The sequence below is a fragment of the Heptranchias perlo genome, chromosome 26 (genome assembly GCF_035084215.1).
Source record: "Heptranchias perlo isolate sHepPer1 chromosome 26, sHepPer1.hap1, whole genome shotgun sequence".
In the NCBI taxonomy this organism is placed as follows: domain Eukaryota; kingdom Metazoa; phylum Chordata; class Chondrichthyes; order Hexanchiformes; family Hexanchidae; genus Heptranchias; species Heptranchias perlo.
Genome location: NC_090350.1, coordinates 3632932 through 3657664, shown reverse-complemented (window position 1 = coordinate 3657664; position 24733 = coordinate 3632932). Strand labels below are relative to the sequence as shown.

The 24733-nt window shown below is 47.9% G+C and overlaps 1 protein-coding gene across 1 annotated transcript in view; it reads left to right on the top strand.

The window, feature by feature from the left end:
* The window catches only part of LOC137342473 (nuclear GTPase SLIP-GC-like), a 186999-nt gene that overhangs the window by 92299 nt on the left and 69967 nt on the right, over positions 1-24733 (top strand). The window contains exons 10-12 of the mRNA XM_068006364.1: positions 5361-5539; positions 21503-21539; positions 21642-21761. Of these exons, the coding sequence (XP_067862465.1) occupies positions 5361-5539; positions 21503-21539; positions 21642-21761 (336 nt within the window). The remainder of the gene's footprint in view (positions 1-5360; positions 5540-21502; positions 21540-21641; positions 21762-24733) is intronic.

Below are 24733 nucleotides of genomic sequence, written 5' to 3'. Positions count from 1 at the left end.
CTGGAATTCCGCTCTTTTGTCCATGTTTGGACCAAGGCTGTAATGAGGTCTGGAGCTGAGTTGTTCTGGCGAAACCCAAACTGAGCATCAGTGAGCAGTTTATTGGTGAGTAAGTGCCGCTTGATAGCACTGTCGACGACACCTTTCATCACTTTGCTGATGATTGAGAGTAGACTGATGGGGCGGTAATTGGCCTGATTGGATTTGTCCTGCTTTTTGTGGACAGGACATACCTGGGCAATTTTCCACTTTGTTGGGTAGATGCCAGTGTTGTAGTTGTACTGGAACAGCTTGGCTAGAGGTGCAGCTAGTTCTGGAGCACAAGTCTTCAGCACTACAGCCGGGATGTTGTCGGGGCTCATAGCCTTTGCTGTATCCAATGCATTCAGCCGTTTCTTGATATCATGTGGAGTGAATTGGCTGAAGACTGACTTCTGTGATGGTGGGGATATCGGGACGAGGCCGAGATGGATCATCCACTCAGCACTTCTGGCCGAAGATGGTTGCAAACGCTTCAGCCTTGTCTTTTGCACTCACGTGCTGGACTCTGCCATCATTGAGGATGGGGATGTTTAACTGTCCACCATCATTCACGACTGGATGTGGCAGGACTGCAGAGCTTTGATCTGATCCGTTGGTTGTGGAATCGCTTAGCTCTGTCTATAGCATGTTGCTTCTGCTGTTTAGCATGCATGTAGTCCTGTGTTGTTGCTTCACCAAGTTGGCACCTCATTTTTAGGTACGCCTGGTGCTGCTCCTGGCATGCTCTTCCTCATTGAACCAGGGTTGATCCCCTGGCTTGTTGGTAATGGTAGAGTGAGGAATATGCCTGGCCATGAGATTACAGATTGTGCTGGAATACAATTCTGCTGCTGCTGGTAGCCCACAGCACCTCATAGATGCCCAGTTTTGAGCTGCTAGATCTGTTCTGAATCTATCCCGTTTAGCACAGTGGTAGTGCCACACAACACGTTGGACGGTGTCCTCAGTGTGAGGACGGGACTTCATAAGAGAGATAGGATAAACTGTCACTTGGAAAGGCATTGTTTAATCAGGGATAGTCTGCATGGATTTGTTCAGGGAAGGTCATGCCTTACAAATTTTATTAAATTCTTTGAGGAAGTGACAAGGAGGATTGATGAGGGTAGTGCAGTGGATGTTGTCTACATGGATTTTAGTGAGGCATTTGACAAGGTCCCACATAGCAGACTGGTCAGAAAGGTAAAAGCCCATGGGATACAGGGAAATCTGGCGAATTGGATCCAAAATTGGCTCAGTAACAGGAAACAAAGGGTAAAAGTCAATGGATGTCTTTGCGAATGGAAATCCGTTTCCAGTGGTGTGCCACAGGGCTCAGTGTTGGGTCCCTTGCTGTTTGTGGTATATATTAATGATTTGGACTTGAATGTAGGGGGCATGATTGGCAAATTTGCAGACGACACAAAAACTGGCCGTGTAGTTGATAGTGAAGAGGATAGCTGTAGACTCCAAGAAGATATCAATGGGTTGGTGGAGTGGGCAGAAAAGTGGCAAATGGAGTTCAACCCGGAGAAGTGTGAGGTAATGCACTTAGGGAGGGCAAACAGTAAAAGGGAATACGCAGTAAACGGAAATATATTGAGGGGGTAGAGGAAGTGAGAGACCTTGGAGTGCATATGCACAGGTCCCGAAAGGTCTCACACCATCCCGACTTGGAAATATATTGTCGTTGGGTCAAAATCCTGGAACTCCCTTCCTAACAGCACTGTGGGAGAACCTTCACCACACGGACTGCAGCGGTTCAAGAAGGCGGCTCACCACCACCTTCTCGAGGACAATTAGGGATGGGCAATAAATGCCCGCCTCGCCAGCGACTCCCACAACCCATGAACGAATTTTTTAAAAAGTACAGTTCGATAAGGTTGTGAAGAAGGTATACGGAATGCTCTCCGTTATTAGCCGAGGTATAGAATACAAAAGCAGGGATGTAATGATGGAACTGTATAAAACGCTGGTAAGGCCACAGCTAGAGTATTGTGCCCAGTTCTGGTCACCACATTACAGGAAGGACGTATTTGCTCTGGAGAGAGTGCAGAGAAGATTTACAAGAATGTTGCCAGGGCTTGAAAATTGCAGCTATGAGGAGAGATTGGATAGGCTGGGGTTGTGTTCCTTGGAGCAGAGGAGGCTGAGGGGAGACTTGATTGAGGTGTACAAAGTTATGAGGGGCCCAGATAGAGTAGACAGGAAGTACCTGTTTCCCCGAGTGGAGAGTTCCAGAACTCGGACGTAGATTTAAGCTGATTGGCGGAAGGATTAGAGGGGACATGAGGAAAAACTTTTTTATCCAGAGGGTGGTGGGTGTATGGAAGTCACTGCCCGAATTGGTGGTAGAGGCAGGGACCCTCAACTCTTCTAAAAGGTATCTGGACCTGCACCTAAAGTGCTGTAAGCTGCAGGGCTACGGACCGGGTGCTGGAAGGTGGGATTAGAATGGGCACCTGGTTGTTCTTCGAGCCGAAGCGGACAGGATAGGCCGAATGGCCCCCTTCTGTGCTGTATCTTTTCTATGGTTCTATGAGGACTGTGCGGTGGTCACTCCTACCAATACTGTCATGGACAGATGCATCTGCGACAGGTAAATTGGTGAGGATGAGGTCAAGTAGGTTTTTCTCTCGTGTTGGTTCGCTCACCACCTGCCGCAGGCCCAGTCTAGCAGCTATGTCCTTCAGGACTCGGCCAGCTCAGTCAGTAGTGGCGCAACCGAGCCACTCTTGGTGATGGACATTGAAGTCTCCCACCCAGAGTACATTCTGTGCCCTTGCTACCCTCAGTGCTTCCTCCAAGTGGTGTTCAACATGGAGGAGGACTGATTCATCAGCTGAGGGAGGGCAGTAGGTGTTAATCAACAGGAGGTTTCCTTGCCCATGTTTGACCTGATGCCATGAGAGTCAATGTTGAGGACTCCCAGGGCCACTCCCTCCTGACTGTATATCACTGTACCGCCACCTCTGGTGGGTCTGTCCTGCCGGTGGGACAGGACATACCCAGGGATGGTGATGGAAGAGTCTGATGGGACGTTGGCTGAAAGGTATGATTCTGTGGGTATGGCTATGTCAGGCTGTTGCATGATTAGTCTGTGGGACAGCTCTCCCAATTTTGTTACAAGTCCCCAGATGTTAGTGAGGAGGACTTTGCAGAGTCAACTGGGCTTGGTTTGCCCTTGTCGTGTCCGGGCCTAGTGGTCCGATGCCGGGTGGTCCGTCCGGCTTTATTCTTTTTCTGACTTTTTGTAGTGAGATTGTACAACTGAGTGGCTTGCTAGGCCATCTCAGAGGGCAATTAGGAATCAACCACATTGCTGTGGGTCTGGAGTCACATATAGGCCAGACCGGGTAAGGACGGCAGGTTTCCTCCCCTAAAGGACATTAGTGAACCAGATGGGTTTTTAACGACAGATTTTTATTTAATTATTTTAATTTAAATTCCCCAGCTGTTGTGGCGGGATTTGAATTTATTACTCCAGATTACTAGTCCAGTAACATAACCACTATGCTACCGAACCCTATAGTATGATGCAGGTGCCGTGTGACCCCCATCACGGCCATACATAGAATCAGAAAATTTACGGCACAGAAGGAGGCCATTCGGCCCATCATGTCTGCTGCCAGTCGAAAATGAGCCACCCATCCTACTCCCACTTTCCAGCTCTTGGTCCATAGCCCTGCTGGTCACAGCACTTCAGGTGCACATCCGGTGTGCAGTTCGCCCGCTGCGCAGTTTGGAGACACCAAACCTGGAAGCAAAGATAATTGCCTGCAATCAAGTTGCGAGCGCAGATTTAAACACGTTCACTTGACTTCTGGCTTCCCCACATGCAAATCCGCCCAGGCCCAGAGGCGGAGTTTCAGTATTCCAATCGTCTATTCTCGAGTCCAGTTGCACCATGGGCTTCATTCTGTAGAAAGCAGCCGAGGCAGCAAACAAAGTTGCAATGACCTGGGAATCAGCTCCTCAGAGAATCATAGAAGGTTATGGCACAGAAGGAGGCCATTCTGCACATCATGTCCGTGCCGGCCGTAAAAGAGCTATCCAGCCTACTCCCGCTATCCAGCACTTGGTCCGTAGCCCTGTAGGTCACGGCACTTCAAATGCACATCCAGGTACTTTTTAAATGAGTTGAGGGTTTCTGCCTCTCCCACCCTTTCAGGCAGTGAGTTCCAGACCCCCATCACCCTTTGGGTGAAAAAAATTTCTCCTCAACTCCCCACTGATCCTTCTACCAATTACTTTAAATCTATGCCCTCTGGTCACTGACCTTTCTGCTAAGGGAAATAGGTCCTCTCTATCCGCTCTATCTAGTCCCATCATAATTTTTTCTACAATTAAATCTCCCCTCAGCCTTTGTTCCAAAGAAAACAACCCCAGTCTATCCAATCTTTCCTCATAGCTAAAATTCTCCAGCCCTGGCAACATCCTCGTAAATCTCCTCCGCTCCCTCTCGAGTGCAATCACAACTTTCCTGTAATGTGGTGACCAGAACTGTACGCAGTACTCAAGCTGTGGCCTAACCAATGTTTTATACAGATCAACATAACCTCCCTGCTCTTATATTCTGTGCCTCGGCTAATAAAGGAAAGTATCCCATATGTCGTCTTAACCACCTTATCTACCTGTCCTGCTACCTTCAGGATTCTGTGGACATGCACTCCAAGGTCCCTCACTTCCTCTACACTTTTCAGTATCCTCCTCCCATTTATTGTTTATTCCCTTGCCTTGTTTGCTCTCCCCAAATGCATTACCTCACACTTCTCCGGATTGAATTCCATTTGCCACTTTTCTGCCCACCTGATCAGTCCACTGATATCTTCCTGCAGTCTACAGTTTTCCTCCTTACCATCAACCACACGGCCAATTTTTGTATCATCTGCAAACTTCTTAATCATGCCCCCTACATTTAAGTCCAAATTATTAATATTTCCCACAAAAAGCAAGGGACCTCATGCTGAGCCTTGTGGAACCCCACTGGAAACAGCCTTCCAGTCACAAAAACACCTGTTGACCTTTACCCTTTGCTTCCCTCCACTGAGCCAATTTTGGATTCAACTTGCCACTTTCCCTTTGTTCCCATTGGCTTGTACTTTTTTTTTCCAGTCTACTATGTGTGACCTTGTCAAAAGCCTTGCTAAAATTCACGTAGACCACATCAAACGTGCTACCCTCATCAACCCTCCTTGTTACCTCCACAGATGCTGTGCGACCCATCACGTTGATACAGATGCTGTGGTGATTCTGTATCCTTCTGACCCAATGCTGTACCATTGACACCATTTATTTTGACAGTTGAGCTGGTTTCACCCGTTCTTGTTTTTGTTTTGCAGCATCTGGAAATTTGCAAATCTGTCTGGATTGTGTCGAAGATTTCAAGGGCTGTTAATGAAAAAATTGTGCACGTGATTTTTGGTGAAACTATAAAGGCTGCCACTAATGGAGGAAGATGCCAGGACATTGCTTTTATCTGCACACAGACAGATGATCTGCAGCCGGGTGAATACATAAGGTCTGTTTGATTTAGTGAATGTAGACTGAAATTCCTGTTACATTTATCGTCTAACTTGGAGCCCCCCCATCCTGTGGTGCTGTCAGTTCCCTTCTTCCTTTCACGGCTGGGTTTCCTGAGTCCTGGGAAACAATCAAATTTAAATCAGGCTCCCAGTTGCACTGTGGAACCCCGATTTAAATATGCCTCTCCACGGCAGGACACTCACACGACATGAAACCCACCACCGTAAAAATGGCAGTGGGCACTTACACGGCTGGTTGGGATCATGATCCCCATTTTAAAATAGTATCCCCACCGCGACCCTCTCCCGCCATCATGGGGGTTTAATGTTGATGCCTTTGTATCAGTACACAACGTATCTGTTTAAAGACAGAAACAGTGACTGGGGAGGATTTTAGACCCCCCCCCCCCCACAATGGGCAGGAGGGGGTCGGGGGTGTAACAATTAAAAATTGTGGCGGTTTTATATCAGCGGGTTCTGAGATGTGCCTGTGTCCCTGAGATTTGCTTGAGGGGCCGGGGGATGAACTCCTGCTCCTCCTGGCCCACAAGCAGTGCAATAAAAAGCATTTAAATTCTTGATCCGGCTGCTCCCGTCTCCATTTCACTGCCGGGTTTTCCGAGCTCTGGGAAACCCGGCCAGCCAATGTTAAATTTAAAACCTGTTCAATGAGGACAGGAATGGTGTATCAGGACACGATGTTATGATTTGGGGTTTTTACTGCAGTTAATTTCTTCAGATTCAGTGTCTCAAACCACCCCACAGCTGGGGTCTCGCTCTCTACAAATCAGCATCTGCCCTCCCCTAATAATATCCAGGTAATTTGTAGTGAGCCCAAGGGTCCAACAGAAAACCCTTACCCTGTATTTCTGCTAGTGGCTCTATCACGTGCCCTCACGTAATCCTCAACTCCAGGAGGGGATAGAATAAACACTTCACTGTACCGTGGCTTAAAATCACTAAACAGCTTTAATACCAGCAAATGAATAGGTGAGTGGAAACAGTGACACCCAGCCGATTTACTGTAGTCACAGACTCAATTGTTGCCTAATTAGAAGGTAGAAAATAACCAATAGTTGCATCTGCTGTGTTAAACTCACCCATGGCTCTGTCGCTATGGTGCTCTCGCCTCTGAGTCAGGGGTTTGTGGGTTCAAGGCCCAGGACATAAGCACAGAGGGCCAGAAATTGCTGGGATGGCGCGTCTCACCATGAGACATGAGAGCGAGGTGATTTGGACTTTTTTCCTCAACCCTTCAGAGCGCTCTAAAATTGTGCAGCAAATTGCTGGAAATGCTAATTGATAACGGAGCAGCGATATCAACTGGAACCTCGTGACTGACTCGCCCAACGGTCTGTCTCCTTAAGCAATGAAAGAAACAACAACAGAGAAGGAAATAGGGTGAATTAGAGTCAAGTTAGACACAGGAAGAAAGGGAAAGAAAGAGAGTGGATTAAGAGAGAGAGGGGGGAAAAAAAAGACAGAAAGGAAAAGTAAGAAAAATAAATTAAGAAGAAGAGGACCTTGTTTCCCAGCTGTGTTTGGGAATTGTTGCATTGGTCCTTGAGGAGTTAATAATGAGTGAATGGCAGGGTAGGTGTGTGAAATGTACAAACATTCTTACTCGTGTACTGTATTCCAAAATTATTTTCTGGGCCTCGAAGGTTGAGTTTCATGTCAGGACACTATAAATCAGGTCATTAACAGGGTCCTTCGACATGAATGACCAGCCCGAAATGGCTGCAGCAAGATTAATTTGCATTAACGGCGCAAATCAGCAACTTCTTGATTTCAACGGAGAGGTTCACGGCGAGGGTGCAATTTTTTTATTTTTTGCAAGGTAACGGCGGAGAAATCGTCGAGAAATTTGTGGTGAATCGGAAATCACGGCCGACCTCTTCTTCACTACAAATTGCTGTTTTTTTACGAACTAATAATGACGAGCGCCATGAACACACCATTATTGTTCCAACAATTTCTGGCCCATAACCTAGGCCGACAGTACTGAGGGAGTGTTGCGCTGTTTGAGGTACCATCTTTCAAATGAAATGTTAAACCAGGATCCCAGGGCACTTTTTCAGAGAAGAGCAGGGTATTCTCCAGGTGTCCTGGCTAAAATTCCTCCCTCAACCAATACCACCAAAACCATTTATTTCATTGCTGGGACCCTGCTGTGCACAAATCGACTGTCCTTTGCCTTCAAAATAACAGTGACGACACTTCAAAGAGAGTAGTTCATTGGCTGTGAAGCACTTTGGGATGTTTGAAGGCTATGACGGCACCAGATAAATTTAAGACTTCCTTCCTTCCTTCCTTTCTCTCTCTCCACTATGAACTGGACCTGGCACAAATTGTTCATTGTTGACTTTGCATGGACGTCTCACTGGCTGAAGTATCTCGCTGCAATGGCTCCAAACAAACTGTTCAATTGGAGCAAGACGGGCTGAGATATTCTTCTCAAAATGAACTGAAACAAAGCAAATTTGTCCCTTAAATTCAAATAGAGCTGCCAATCAAACACATATTCAACCAAAACTCATAGGATGCTTGTATTTGAATGGTCGGGTCCCTCCCTCGGATACCAATTGCAGACAAAATAGGGGAGGACTTCCTTCTCATGCCTTTGTCCCCTCCCAACTCCATTACTGCAACACTCTTCTGGCCAATTTTCCTTCCTCCACTCTGCATTAACTACTCATCCAAAACTCTGCTGCCCATATTCTGTCCTGAACCAGGTCCCGATCAAGCTAAAATTCTCAACCTTCTGTTTAAATCTCTCCAAGGCCTTATCTCCTCCCTATCTCTGCAACCTTCTCGAGTTCTAGAACCCCCTCCTCCCCCGAACTCTCCTTTCTTCCAACTCTGGTCTCTTATGCACACCCCCCACCTCCCCTTTGCCCCACCATTGGCAGCTGTGACTTAAGCAGCCTTGGGCTCACTCTCTGGAATTCCCTCCTTAAACCTCTCTGCCTCTCCACCTCCCTCACATCCATTAGGGACCTGATCAGGAACCCACCTCTTTCACCAAGCTTTTGGTCACTCCTCCCAATCTTTTTCCTTACGCCTCTGTGAACCACCTTTGGACATTTTTCTATATGCAAGTTGCTGTTGTTGTGGACATCAAACATCCAGCTTTTGCCATGACCGACTGCGCCTTTTTAAAAATGAGAGGATCCACCCCAGGGAGCTGCCCAAGCATCTGTTTTTCACCAAAGCACCAGCCTATTAAACGTCTTTGCTCCATACCCCTTGTTACCCCGACCCAACACACATCTATCCATCTCAGTCTTGGAAATTTCAGTTGGCTGAATGCCTGCTGGCACCTGGGTAACATTCATTCATTTTCATGGCGGTTCAAGGCCTTTCACACTCTGAACTCTCATTGTAAAGGATAAAGTTACCCATAACCAACGCAGATATTTGTTAGGTAAGGGAATCAAGGGATGTGGAACAGAGGCGGGTCAATGGAATTGGGGTAGCCATGATCTAAATGAATGGCGGAACAGGCTCGAAGGGCAGAATGGTCTCCTCCTGTTCCTATGTTCCAGAGACCAGCCACTAGGAGAGAAATCATCTGTCTTCACCCCAAACAAGGAGGAACCCCTGGAACTCCTGGGGAGGCAAACAGGAGAAGCAGAGTGAGACAGGGAATTAGGAGGAGAGGAGCCAGCTGCAGGCTGGTCACAACATTCATCTTCTTGTATGCCTTGACCTGTCTGCACCAAAATCTGACACTAACACGCTGTGAATGTCAGCTCAGACCTTATAGTTCAGTGACAGAAGATATTAACCAAATCATACACTCTGACTTACAGCACTTCCTGTTCTATTATATCGAACTATGTGGAAATTACAGCACAGAAGCAGTCCATGTAGGTGTTTATCCTCCACAGGAGCAGGATCCTAATCTCGTGTCTGCTCTGTTCCCATATTCCTTCATTCCGATTATTCCCGTTCTTTCAACTCCACCCTCGTAGTGGTGTCACAGTTACAAACTGGAAGTGCAGCAAGAGGAACCTGACTCCATCAACCATGTGCTCATCCTGCTCACCAGCCCCGTCCTGGCATCTCACTCTTATAAGCACCAGCCTGGATACGCCCCACCCCAGGGACAGGGGGATGTGTTTAGCTCACATGAAGGGCACTTACAGTGTGGCACACAGAGCGTGACTGACCAGGAGGGCGCTTACAGTGTGGCACACAGAGCGTGACTGACCAGGAGGGCGATTCCAGTGTGGCACACATAGCGTGACTGACCAGGAGGGTGATTACAGTGTGGCACACAGAGCATGGCTGACCAGGAGGGCGATTACAGTGTGGCACACAGAGCGTGACTGACCAGGAGGGTGATTCCAGTGTGGCACACAGAGCGTGACTGACCAGGAGGGTGATTACAGTGTGGCACACAGAGCGTGACTGACCAGGAAGGTGATTCCAGTGTGGCACACAGAGCGTGACTGACCAGGAGGGCGATTACAGTGTGGCACACAGAGCGTGACTGACCAGGAGGGTGATTACAGTGTGGCACACAGAGCGTGGTTGACCAGGAGGGTGATTCCAGTGTGGCACACAGAGCATGGCTGACCAGGAGGGTGATTCCAGTGTGGCACACAGAGCGTGACTGACCAGGAGGAGCTGGGAGTGGAGGGTAAGCAGGCAGTTGTCGCTGGCCAGTATCCAGAAACAGCAGCTCTTGGCTGACGAGCCTTGGGCCTCAGCTCTCAGGATTGCTTGTTGAGCATCAAATACAAGTGCGGGCAGTGGACATGGTGTCCTAGCATGTGCTGCAGACGGTGGATCTTGTCCACCACCCACATCTGCAACATCACGAAGAACTGTGTGAAGCCAGACAGTCGACTCTCAAGCATGACGGTTCACGAAGGATATGCGGACCACAGGCCCAAGCCAAGGATCTATGGGTAGCTGGAGTTGTGGACTGCCAGCTGTGAGCACGTCCCTCGATGCCTGAGGTGCCAGCTGTGAGCACGTCCCTCGATGCCTGAGGTGCCAGCTGTGAGCACTTCCCTCGATGCCTGAGGTGCCAGCTGTGAGCACGTCCCTCGATGCCTGAGGTGCCAGCTGTGAGCACGTCCATCGACACCTGAGGTATCAGACTTGAAACTGCAATTTCTCAGGTCTGCGAAGGCTATGATTGGGACAATTTGAGCTGCTCTCCTTTGGCCCAACAGAGCCAGTGCCCAGCACTAATGGCCTGACAGATGTGGGCATGCATTATGACTCTGCCTCTCCGGACACTGACACGCGTGTAGTCTCCGTTCAGATGCCTGCACATGAAGGAGCAAGTTCCCAGAGCAGGCATAACCTTGCCACAGCAGAGGAGGCCCTACTGGCACCTCAGGAACCCAATGGCCCCACAGCAAAGCACCAGTCACCTACCTTACAATCTCGTGTCACTCCGAGCACCAAGTCGTGAACGGCTGGGCTCACGGGGATGCACCCTTGTAAGTACGAAGGGCAGAGATGGTGAGAAGCAATAGGATCATAGAAAATGTTTCCTTCATTGAAGTACTGTTTTCACAGAACTGAGTTGTGCAATTTTGTTTTTCATAACTGGCTGTAACATTGGGTCTACACAGTAAGAGAATGAATGAAATGGGCGCTGTGGTGGTGTCCAGGCATTCGGAAGGGAGAGGACATGACTGGATGTAATTGGCCTTCAGAGGGGGCCTTGAAGGAATGACAGTCGCCCTGTCGCGATTGAAGTGAAGCTGTCTCTGAGTGACTGTGACCTCAGTTGCCTTGTGGCTGCAGAAAGGGATGTACTGAATGACCTTCTCCTCAGTCAGGGACTCATCTTGATATCGAGCCGTTCGGGCTTGCCCACCCTTCCTCTTCCTCAATCAGAGCAGGAAGGATCAATCCTTTTCAGTTCTGGAGTTTGCAACATACTGTAACGATGTGGGAGACACTTGCAGGACTGTATTCAAGTTCTACCCTGGTCTGCTCACACATCTGGAGGGGAGTTTTAACCCCAAAGAATGTGTGGGTTGTGGTCGGGTGGGAGATAAAAATAATAGATATTTGAAGCAGGACCTCATCCCGGTTCCACTGCCCCCACTTCCGGGTTTAACCCAGATGTGTTTGGATGTGCGTAACAGACATCCACAAGTCCTGTCACCACTTAATGCCGACAGCCGGATTGTTACTGGGGCAATTTAGGTCATTTAAACTGTTGAGCTACTTAATTTTTTATGGATTCTGCTAGGGAAACGGATGTAACTTCTCCTGCATGGGTTTCCCATGACTTCTGAAACATGCCATTGAAACAGAGGCGAGATGCAGCCGAAGCTCATTTGGACCTTTAAACCAGTGATTGACACATTTCAATAAAAGGCCAGGTATTGCCGCTGGGTACTCAGTTCTCGCAGGCAGATGTTTGGCTGGGAGTTCTTTGTGTTTAGACTGAGAGTTCTTATATTCAGACAAATTTACCAACATTTTGGAGCCTCTCAAACTGACAACATCAGGATGTGGGGGGGCAATAGATTTATTCCACAGTTCATCAGAGGAGGACGCACAACACCATTCGCGGCAGGCACGGAGTGCCATTCTGGGACCTGCAGGTGCACAAGGCAGAGGTGTGCCACAGGGACCTGCAGAAGAGCAGTTAGGGGACCAACAAAGGGGCCAACGCCACAGGATGCACCACCCACATGAGAGGGTCTATAGACAGAGGCTGAGCTTCCTGGACCTCTCTGAGGAGCAGTGTCTACACAGGCTAAGATTGAGTCACGAGGTGGTCGCAGATATCTGCGCACTCCTTCGTGCAGAGCTGCTCCCAGATGGGCCTCGTGGCCACGCATTGCCCGTCGCAATTAAACTCACCACTGCCTTCAATTTCTGCACTTCCAGGTTCTTCCAGGGCGCCACCGGTGACATCTCCAGGGTCTCTCCGTCATCTGCACATAAGTGTATACGGCAGGACATGGATGGCTTGTTTGCCAAGGCATCCCACTATGTTAACTTTCCCTGTGACGACATCAGCCAGAATGAGTGGGAAGTGGGATTTGCCTCTGTGGCAGGCTTCCCACAGGTGCAGGACGCAATCGAATGCACACACGTGGCAATCCGAGGTCCTGTACGTGCACCAGGAGACTTCATAACCGGAAAGGGGTTTCACTCCATCAAAGCACAGCTGGTTTGTGACCAGACGAAGAGATTTCTGCAGGTGTGCGCCAGATTCCCTGGCAGCTGTCATGGTGCCTTCATTTTGCGCCAGTCAAATATTCCAGCCCTCTTCCAGACTGGAGACAGACTTAAGGGCTGGTTCATTGGAGACAAGGGATATCCCCTGCAAACATGGATCATGACACCTGTGAGGAGCCCCACCAACGAGGCGCAACACCGCTACAACCAGAGTCACAACCACCAGGTGTGTCACTGAGCAAGCCATAGGCATGTTAAAGATACATTTTAGGTCTTGTCAGTGAGGGTCTCCAGGATAATTGTGATGTGAGGGGGGGGGGGGCGCAAAGGGTGAGTAGTTGGAGCGCTTTGAGTGGCGTCCCCACTTCCATACCCCCTTTCACCATCATCCCTCTCCCGGGCCAGGCCCACGCCACTCCCACCACTCTGCTGGAGAGCAGCATGGTGACGATCAGTGACTCGTTGTGAGGCAATGGATATGGTATCTGTCATCCTGTTTAAGGTGGCAGACAAGTTGGCATCCAAAGTCTGCACGGCAGTGCATATACTCATTTGAGAGCCGTGCTTGAAGCTCAGTGGAGGCGGCCATTCTATCCATGCCAGACAGTCCCACATTTACCTGTGACATCACTTCATTAATGCCGGAGTTGGACTCCTCCTTTGTGGAGAGTGTGCATGGCACATTTTCCAGTACCTCGCAAAGGTGAATCTGTACCTCAATCATTCTCATTCTTGACGATGGCCCCCCGGGTTCAGCATCTGTGCCAAGCTGAGCAGAGCTTGGAGAGGAGTGCACCCACTGACGCAGACTCTCCACAGCTGCCCCTGCTACCAGTGTCTGCTCGTACCCACTTGTGACCTGTGACCCACCCGTTGACAACCCAACTATTTGTCTATCCGAAGTGTGAGTATCTGCTCTACTGCATGGCTATATGTCTGGTGACGGTGCGCCCTCAGAAGGAATGGGGTCCTCTGAGGAATCAATGTCATGCCTCTCTGCACATTCTTCTTGTAGGTGTGAAGGCCCTGGAAGACAAAAGACAGCAAAATGACTTAATCTCGGCACAATAACAATCTTGTCAATCTCCATACTCAGGCTTCTCATTCTTCAAGCAATGATTATATCAAGTCATTATCTTTGTGAAAGATGTTTTAAATTGTGTCACCAGCCATGTGAGCTTCCAGTCTCTCCACCTCCGTTTGAGAGGACTGCAGATATGCTACTTACCTCTATTCCTCCTCCGCCTCAGTTAGTTCCACAATCGGTGATGGTCCATCGCCAGTCCTCACCCTCTCTTGCGTTTTGCGCTCTTTTCTCCTGCTGAGTGTGACTGAAGATGCCGTATTCACCCGACAGATGCAGTGCATTGGATGAGGGTCACTGTCACACAGATGCATCACACTGAATCAGGATTGGGGGGAGTGAGTGTTGGGGAGGTGAACAAGTGGATGGAAAGTGAAGGACGTTTGCTGGTGACACTTAAGTGGGTGTGAGGACGAATCTTGTGATGGAGTACACTCGCCAAGACAAAGTGATGAAGGGGTGTGGGGCGGGGGGGTGTACACAACAACTTGGTGAATCTGCAAGTGTACTCACTTTTCCAGACCTGGTCAGGTCACTGAATTACTTTCTGCACAGCAGCCAAGATTTGGGCACCATGCTCCTGCTGCTCACCTCTTGTGCTACCTCCTTTTTGGTGACAGAACCAGGTTTCTTCCTGCCATCCCTTGGAAAAATAATCCCCCTCCTCACTCTCACTGCAGCCAGTAGCACGTCTAGGGAGGCATCAGTAAATCTAGGCACTGCCTTTGATCTCCTCGACTCCATTGCTCCATTCTCCTCCAAAATCCATATTTGAACTGGCCGTTTAAATACTGCAGTTCCGATTGCGTTATCCGGTGTGCAGCTCGCCCGCTGTGCAGTTTGGAGACGCCAAACCTGGAAGCAAAGATAATTGCCTGCAATCAAGTTGCGAGCGCAGATTTAAATACGTTCACTTGACTTCTGGCTACCCCACATGCAAATCCGCCCAGGCCCTGAGGCGGAGTTTCAGTATTCCAATGGTCTATTCTTTATAGTCTAGTTGCACCATGGGCTTCATTCTGTAGAAAGCAGCCAAGGCAGCAAACAAAGTTGCAATGACCTGGGAATCAGCTCCTCAGAGAATCATAGAAGGTTACGGCACAGTCTACTCTCAATCATCAGCAAAGTGATGGAAGGTGTCGTCGACAGTGCTATCTAGCGGCACTTACTCACCAATAACCCGCTCACCGATGCTCAGTTTGGGTTCCGCCAGGACCACTCAGCTCCAGACCTCATTACAGCCTTGGTCCAAACATGGACAAAAGAGCTGAATTCCAGAGGTGAAAGTGACTGCCCTTGACATCAAGGCAGCATTTGACCGTGTGGCACCAAGGAGCCCTAGTAAAATTGAAGTCAATGGGAATCAGGGGGAAAACTCTCCAGTGGCTGGAGTCATACATAAGAACATAAGAACATAAGAAATTGGAGCAGGAGTAGGCCAATCGGCCCCTCGAGCCTGCTCCGCCATTCAATAAGATCATGGCTGATCTGATCCCAACCACAAATCTAAAGAACACAAGAAGTCGGAGCAGGACCCGGCCACATAGCCCCTGGGCCCTCTCCGCCACCCACAGGGCATTGACCGATCCGAACTCAGCTTCATGTCCAATTTCCTGCCCGCTCCCCATAACCCCTAATTCCCTTTACTTCTAGGAAACTGTCTATTTCTGTTTTAAATTTATCTAATGATGTAGCTTCCACAGCTTCCTGGGGCAGCAAATTCCACAGACCTACCACCCTCTGAGTGAAGAAGTTTCTCCTCATCTCAGTTTTGAAAGAGCAGCCCCTTATTCTAAGATTATGCCCCCTAGTTCTAGTTTCACCCATCTTTGGGAACATCCTTACTGCATCCACCCGATCAAGACCCTTCACAATCTTATATGTTTCAATAAGATCGCCTCTCATTCTTCTGAACTCCAATGAGTAGAGTCCCAATCTACTCAACCTCTCCTCATATGTCCGCCCCCTCATCCCCGGGATTAACCGAGTGAACCTTCTTTGTACTGCCTCGAGAGCAAGTATGTCTTTTCTTAAGTATGGAGACCAAAACTGTATGCAGTATTCCAGGTGCGGTCTCACCAATACCTTATATAACTGCAGCAATACCTCCTTGTTTTTATATTCTATCCCCCTAGCAATAAAAGCCAACATTCCGTTGGCTTTCTTGATCACCTGCTGCACCTGCATACCAACTTTTTGATTTTCTTGCACTAGGACCCCCAGATCCCTTTGTACTGCAGTACTTTCCAGTCTCTCGCCATTAAGAAAATAACTTGCTCTCTGATTTTTCCTGCCAAAGTGCATAACCTCACATTTTCCAATATTATATTGCATCTGCCAAATCTCCGCCCACTCACCCAGCCTGTCTATATCCCCTTGCAGGTTTTTTATGTCCTCCTCACTCTCTACTTTCCCTCCCATGCACAAAGGAAGATGGTAGTGGTTGTTGGAGGCCAATCATCTCAGCCCCAGGACATTGCTGCAGGAGTTCCTCAGGGCAGTGTCCTAGGCCCAACCATCTTCAGCTGCTTCATTAATGACCTTCCCTTCATCATAAGGTCAGAAATGAGGATGTTTGCTGATGAGTGCACAGTGTTCAGTTCCATTCGCAACCCCTCAGATAATGAAGCAGTCCGTGCTCACATGCAGCAAGAGCTGGACAACATCCAGGCTTGGGCTGATAAGTGGCAAGTAACATTCACGCCAGACAAGTGCCATGCAATGACCTTCTCCAACAAGAGAGAGTCTAACCACCTCCCTTGACATTCAACAGCATTACCATCGCCGAATCCCCCACCATCAACATCCTGGGGTCACCATTGACCATTGACCATAAACTTAACTAGACCAGCCATATAAATACTGTGGCTACAAGAGCAGGTCAGAGGCTGAGTATTCTACTAATTACTTTAAATCTGTGACCCTTGGTCACTGACCCCTCTGCTAAGAGAAATAGGTCCTTCCTATCCACTCTATCTGGGCCCCTGACTCCCCAAAGCCTTTCCACCATCTACAAGGCACAAGTCAGGAGTGTGATGGAATACTCTCCACTTGCCTGGATGAGTGCAGCTCCAACAACACTCAAGAAGCTCGACACAATCCAGGTCAAAGCACCCCATCCACCACCCTAAACATTCACTCCCTTCACCACTGGCGCACTGTGACTGCAGTGTGTACCATCCACAGGATGCACTGCAGCAACTCGCCAAAGCTTCTTCGACAGCACCTCCCAAACCCGCGACCTCTACCACCTAGAAGGACAAGAGCAGCAGGCACATGGGGAGCAACACCACCTGCACGTTCCCCTCCAAGTCACACACCATCCCGACTTGGAAATATATCGCCGTTCCTTCATCGTCGCTGGGTCAAAATCCTGGAACTCCCTCCCTAACAGCACTGTGGGAGAACCTTCACCACACGGACTGCAGCGGTTCAAGAAGGGGACTCACCACCACCTTCTCAAGGGCAATTAGAGATGGGCAATAAATGCCAGCCTCGCCAGTGACGCCCACCTCCCATGAACAAATAAAAAAAAGAGGAGGCCATTCCGCCCATTGTGCTCGTGCTGGCCGAAAAAGAGCTATCCAGCTTACTCCCACTTTCCAGCACTTGGTCCGTAGCCCTGTAGGTTACGGCACTTCAAATGCACACCCAGGTAGTTTTTAAATGAGTTGAGGGTTTCTGTCTCCACCACTCTTTCAGGCAGTGAGTTCCAGACCCCCACCACCCTCTGGGTGAAAAAATGTCTCCTCAGCTCCCTCTAATCCTTCTACTAATTACTTTAAATCTGTGACCCTTGGTCACTGACCCCTCTGCTAAGAGAAATAGGTCCTTCCTATCCACTCTATCTGGGACCCTCATAATTTTATATACCTCAATTAAATCTCCCCTCAGCCTCCTTTGTTCCAATAAAAACAACCCCAGTCTATCCAATCTTTTCTCATAACTAAAATTCTCCAGCCCTGGCAACATCCTCATAAATCTCCTCTGTACCCTCTCTAGTGCAATCACATCTTTCCTGTAATGTGGTGACCAGAACTGTACACAGTACTCAAGCTGTGGCCGAACCAATGTTTTATACAGTTCCAGCATAACATCCCTGCTCTTATATTCTATGCCTCGGCTAATAAAGGAAAGTATTCCGTATGTCTTTTTAACCACCTTATCTACCTGTCCTGCTCCCTTCAGCGATCTGTGGACATGCACTCCAAACTCCCTTTTTTCCCTCTATATCTCTCAGTATCCTCCCATTTATTGTGTATTCCCTTGCCTTGTTTGCTCTCCCCAAATGCATTACCTCACACTTCTCTGGATTGAATTCCATTTGCTACTTTTCTGCCCACCTGACCAATCCATTGATATCTTCCTGCAGCTTTCCTCCTCACTATCAACCACACGGCCAATTTTTGTATCATCTGCAAACTTCTTGATCAAGTCCCCCCACATTCAAGTCGAAATCATTAATATATACCCACAAAAAGCAAGGGACCTCGTACTGAGCTGTGCGGAACCCCACTGGAAACAGCCTTCCAGTCACAAAAACACCCGTCGACCATTACCCTTTGTTTCCTGCCACTGAGCCAATTTTGGATCCAACTTGTCACTTTCCCTTGGATCCCATGGACTTTTTCTTTTTTGACTAGTCTGCCATGTGGGACTTTTTCAAAAGCCTTGCTGAAATCCATATACACTGGATCAAATGCACTATCCTCCTTGTTACCTGCTCAAAAAATTCAATCAAGTTAGTCAGACACGACCTTCCCTTAACAAATCCGTGCTGACTGTCTTTGATCAGTCCGTACCTTTCTAAATGATGATTTATCCTGTGTCTCAGAATTGATTCCAATAATTTGCCCACCACCGAGGTTAGACTGACTGGCCTGTAATTACTCGGTCTATCTCTTTCTCCCTTTTTAAACAATGGTACAATGTTAGCAGTCCTCCAATCCTCCGGCACCAGGCCTGTATCCAGTGAGGATTGGAAATGATGGACAGAACCTCCGCTATTTCCTCCCTTGCTTCTTTTAGCAGCCTGGGATACATTTCATCTGGGCCTGGCGATTTATCTCCTTTCAATCCCCTTAATACTTCCTCTCTCACTATGTTTATCCCATCCAATATTTCACACTCCTCCTCCTAAACTACAATCTCTGCATCGTCCCTCTCTTTTGTGAAGACAGACGCAAAGTATTCATTAAGAGCCAAACCCACATTCTATGATTCTATGAATCAGCTCCTGGTTCCGGGTCACTGTTCTGTGAGCTAAAACACTTCCATTATTGGGCTGTAATTTCCTGGGGCTGGGAAGAAAGGAAAATCTGCTGAACAAGCCCCGCCTACTCACTGTCATTTACGTGCAGGTAGGCGGGGCAATGTGTGGGTTTGTACATCTGCCCCAGGGAAGCAGAGGAAAATTTGGGCAATTACATTTTCGGGCAGCAACTCGGTGGAAGCCCTCCATCACATTTTCCTCCTTTCTCTGCCCTGCTGCCCATAAACAGGTGCCATTCAGCAGCAATACCTATTAATTTTTTCAATGTGTTTCTGTGATAGCTGAAGTCTGACAGACATAGTTGTCTACCAGACATACTGGGTGGGACATCCCACTTCAGCTTTCCTGGTGCACGCTGAGAGGGAATAATGGGAAAATCCGTACTCACAGCCCGTGATTTTCTGACCATTAAACTTAAAGGTGGGAAAATCAAGAGCAATGGGCTGTGAAGTTTCCTGCTCTCACTCCCACTGTGCACTAGGGATGCTAAAGTAGGAAATCCCAGCCACTGACATTATGATGGCTGAAAGAATCAGGTTCATCGTGCCTGTGCCGGCTCTTTGAAAGAGCTGTCCAATCAGTCCCATTCCCCCCCTCTTTCCCCATAGTCAGCAAATTTTTCCTCCAAGTATTTATCCAATTCTATTTTGAACATTATTATTGAATCTGCTTCCACCGCCCTTTCAGGCAGCGCATTCCAGATCATAACAGAATCTCTCCTCATCTTCCCTTCTGGCTCTTTTTCCAGTAACCTTAAATCTGTGTCCTCTGGTTACCGACCCTTCCTCCACTGTAAACAGTTTCTCCTTATTTACTCGATCTAAACCCTTCATGATTTTGAACGTCTCCGTTAAATTTCCCCTTAACATTCTCTGCTCGAAGGAGAACAATCCCAGCTTCTCCAGTCTCTCCACATAACTGAAGTCCCTCATCCCTGGTACCATTCTGATAAATCTCCTCTGCACCCTCTCTAAGGCCTTGACATCCTTCCTAAAGTGTGGTGCCCAGAATTGAACACAATACTCTGGTGATTTATAAAGCTTCTGTACTCTATGCCTCTTATAAGGTCAAGAATCCAATATGCTTTTTTATCAGTCTTCTCAACTTGCCCTGCCACCTTCAAAGATTTGTGTATGTGCACCCCCAGGTTCCTGCACCCCCTTTAAAATTGCACCATTTAGTTTATATTGCCTCTCCTCATTCTTCCTACCAAAATGCATCACTTCACACTTCTCTGCATTAAATTTCATCTGCCATGTATCTGCCCATTTCATCAGTCTGTCTCTGTCCTCCTGAAGTCTGTTACTATCCTCCACACAGTTTACTACATGTCCAAGTTTCGTGTAATCTGCAAACTTTGAAATTGTACCCTCTATACCCAAGTCTAGGTCATTAATATATATCAAAAAGAGCAGTGGTCCTAATACTGACCCCTGGGGAACACCACTGTACACTTCCCTCCGGTCTGAAAAATAACTGTTCACCACTACTCTCTGTTTCCTGTTCCTTAGCTATTTTCGTATCCACGCTACCACTGGCCCATTAATCCCACAGGCTTCAATTTTGCGAACAAGTCTATTATGTGGTTCTTTACAAAAAGTCTTTTGAGTCCATACACAAAACATCAACCACACTCCCCTCATCAACCTTCTCTGTTACTTCATCAAAGAACTCAATCAAGTTAGTCAAACACGATTTGCCTTTAACAAATCTGTGCTGACTGTCATTAATTCACCCATGTTTTTCCAAGTGACAATTAATTTTGTCCCGGATTATTGTCTCTCAAAGTTTCCCCACCACCGAGATTATGCTGACTGGCCTGTAATTGGCTGGTTTATCCCCCTCCCTTTTTTTGAACAGGGGTGCAACATTTGTAATCCTCCAGTCCTCCGGCACCGCCCTCATATCGCAGGACAATTGGATGAAAGAAAAAATAACTTACATTTATGTTGCACCATTTACAACCTCAGGACGCCCCAAAGCACTTTACAGCCAATGAAGTACTTTAAAAGTGTAGTCACTGATGTAAGGTTGGAAATGCAGCAGCCAATTTGCGCACAGCAAGATCCCACAAACAGCGATGTGATAATGACCAGATAATCTATTTTCGTGACGATGGTTGAGGATAAATATTGACCAAGACACTGGAGAGAACTCCACTGCTGATTCCTTGAATTGGGATGGGATCTTTTCTATCCATCTGAGAGGCAAATGGGGCTCAGTTTTACATCTCAGCTGAAAGAAGGCACCTCCAACACTCCAACAGTACTGCACTGGAGTATTAGCCAAGTTTTTGTCCTTAAATCTCTGGAGTGGGATTTGAACCCACAACTTTCTGACTCAGAGGCGAGAGTGCTACCCACTGAGCCAAGACAGAAAAATGTCAGACACATGATTAATGTCCCATCACTGATACATTCTGATTTCCTTTTTCAGGGAGCATGGTATCACTGCTGAAGAAATGAACAAATTTGTAAGTGAATATTAGACAAACTTTTACAATGATTCATACCCTGAGCACGGAGAGCAGTGTCAGATTGTTTCTTTTATTTCCATGACCCACCTCTTCGTACAGATTGAGGACGATTTGTCGGACCCCAGTGAAAACAAGAAACGATATTGCGTGCTGCATCGAAATGATAAAGTAAAGAAAGCTATGAAAGTACAATGTAAAAATAAGTGGAAAAGAATTATGGTAAGTGTAATCCCTCAGGCGTTTCCGCCCAGTGCTAACCCTGCCGATCTGATCAGCTCACAACCGAAGGAAAGAAATCACAAACAGAGAAACAGAGAGAGGCATCCCACAGTTGGCATCTACCCGACAATGTGGAAAATTGCCCAGGTATGTCCTGTCCACAAAAAGCAGGACAAATCCAATCCGGCCAATTACCGCCCCATCAGTCTACTCTCAATCATCAGCAAAGTGATGGAAGGTGTCGTCGACAGTGCTATCAAGCGGCACTTACTTAACAATAACCTGCTCACCGATGCTCAGTTTGGGTTCTGCCAGGACCACTCGACTCCAAACCTCATTACAGCCTTGGTCCAAACAAGGACAAAAGAGCTGAATTCCAGAGGTGAGGTGAGAGTGACTGCCCTTGACATCAACGCAGCATTTGACCGAGTATGGCACCAAGGAGCCCGAGTAAAATTGAAGTTAATGGGAATCATGGGGAAAACTCTCCAGTGGCTGGAGTCATACCTAGCACAAAGGAAGATGGTAGTGGTTGTTGGAGGCCAATCATCTCAGCCCCAGGACATTGCTGCAGGAGTTCCTCAGGGCAGTGTCCTAGGCCCAACCATCTTCAGCTGCTTCATCAATGACCTTCCCTCCATCATAAGGTCAGAAATGGGGATGTTCTCTGATGATTGCACAGTGTTCAGTTCCATTCGCAACCCCTCAAATAATGAAGCAGTCCGAACCCGCGTGCAGCAAGACCTGGACAACATCCAGGCTTGGGCTGATAAGTGGCAAGTAACATTCGCACCAGACAAGTGCCAGGCAATGACCTTCTCCAACAAGAGAGAGTCTAACCACCTCCCCTTGACATTCAACGGTATTACCATCGTCGAATCCCCCACCATCAACATCCTGTGGGTCACCATTTACCAGAAACTTAACTGGACCAGCCATATAAATACTGTGGCTACAAGAGCAGGTCAGAGGCTGGGTATTCTGCGGCGAGTGACTCACCTCCTGACTCCCCAAAGCCTTTCCACCATCTGCAAGGCACAAGTCAGGAGTGTGATGGAATACTCTCCACATGCCTGGATGAGTGCAGCTCCAACAACACTCAAGAAGCTCAAAACCATCCAGGGCGAAGCAGCCCGCTTGATTGGCACCCCATCCACCACCCTAAACATTCAGTCCCTTCACCACCAGCGCACTGTGGCTGCAGTGTGTACCATCCACAGGATGCACTGCAGCAACTTGCCAAGGCTTCTTCGACAGCGCCTCCCAAACCCACGAACTCTACCACCTAGAAGGACAAAAGCAACAGGCACATGGGGAACAATACCACCTACATGTTCCCCTCCAAGTCACACACCATCCTGACTTGGAAATATATCGCCGTTCCTTCCTCGTCGCTGGGTCAAAATCCTGGAACTCTCTTCCTAACAGCACTGTGGGAGAACCTTCACCACACGGACTGCAGCGGTTCAAGAAGGCTCACCACCACCTTCTCAAGGGCAATTAAGGATGAGCAATCAATGCTGGCCTCGCCTGCGATGTCCACATCCCATGAACAAATTTTTTAAAAAGTTACTGCAGAAAGCTCCTCCGCCACAATGAACTTCACAGCAACTCACAGGGTATGATACACTGAGCACGGTATATACAGGTCAGAATCTGATACACTGAGCACGGTATATACAGGTCAGTATCTGATACACTGAGCACGGTATATACAGGTCAGTATCTGATACACTGAGCACGGTATATACAGGTCAGTATCTGATACACTGAGCATGGTATATACAGGTCAGAATGTGATACACTGAGCACGGTATATACAGGTCAGCATCTGATACACTGAGCATGGTATATACAGGTCAGAATCTGATACACTGAGCACGGTATATACAGGTCAGAATCTGATACACTGAGCATGGTATATACAGGTCAGAATGTGATACACTGAGCACGGTATATACAGGTCAGAATGTGATACACTGAGCACGGTAGATACAGGACAGAGTGCGATATACTGAGCACAGTATATACAGGACAGAGTGTGATACCCTGAGCACGATATATACAGGACAGAGTGTGATACCCTGAGCACGGTATATACAGGACAGAGTGCGATACCCTGAGCACGATATATACAGGACAGAGTGCGATACCCTGAGCACAGTATATACAGGACAGAGTGCGATACCCTGAGCACAGTATATACAGGACAGAGTGCGATACCCTGAGCATGATATATACAGGACAGAGTGTGATACCCTGAGCACGATATATACAGGACAGAGTGTGATACCCTGAGCACGGTATATACAGGACAGAGTGTGATACCCTGAGCACAGTATATACAGGACAGAGTGTGATACCCTGAGCACAGTATATACAGGACAGAGTGCGATACCCTGAGCACAGTATATACAGGACAGAGTGCGATACCCTGAGCACGGTATATACAGGACAGAGTGTGATACCCTGAGCACGGTATATAAGAACATAAGAAATAGGAGCAGGAGTAGGCCAATCGGCCCCTCGAGCCTGCTCCGCCATTCAATAAGATCATGGCTGATCTGATCCGAACCTCAAATCTAAATTCATGTCCAATTTCCTGCCCGCTCCCCGTAACCCCTAATTCCCTTTACTTCTAGGAAACTGTCTATTTCTGTTTTAAATTTATTTAATGATGTAGCTTCCACAGCTTCCTGGGGCAGCAAATTCCACAGACCGACTACCCTCTGAGTGAAGAAGTTTCTCCTCATCTCAGTTTTGAAAGAGCAGCCCCTTATTCTAAGATTATGCCCCCTAGTTCTAGTTTCACCCATCCTTGGGAACATCCTTACCGCATCCACCCGATCAAGCCCCTTCACAATCTTATATGTTTCAATAAGATCGCCTCTCATTCTTCTGAACTCCAATGAGTAAAGTTCCAATCTACTCAACCTCTCCTCATATGTCCGCCCCCTCATCCCCGGGATTAA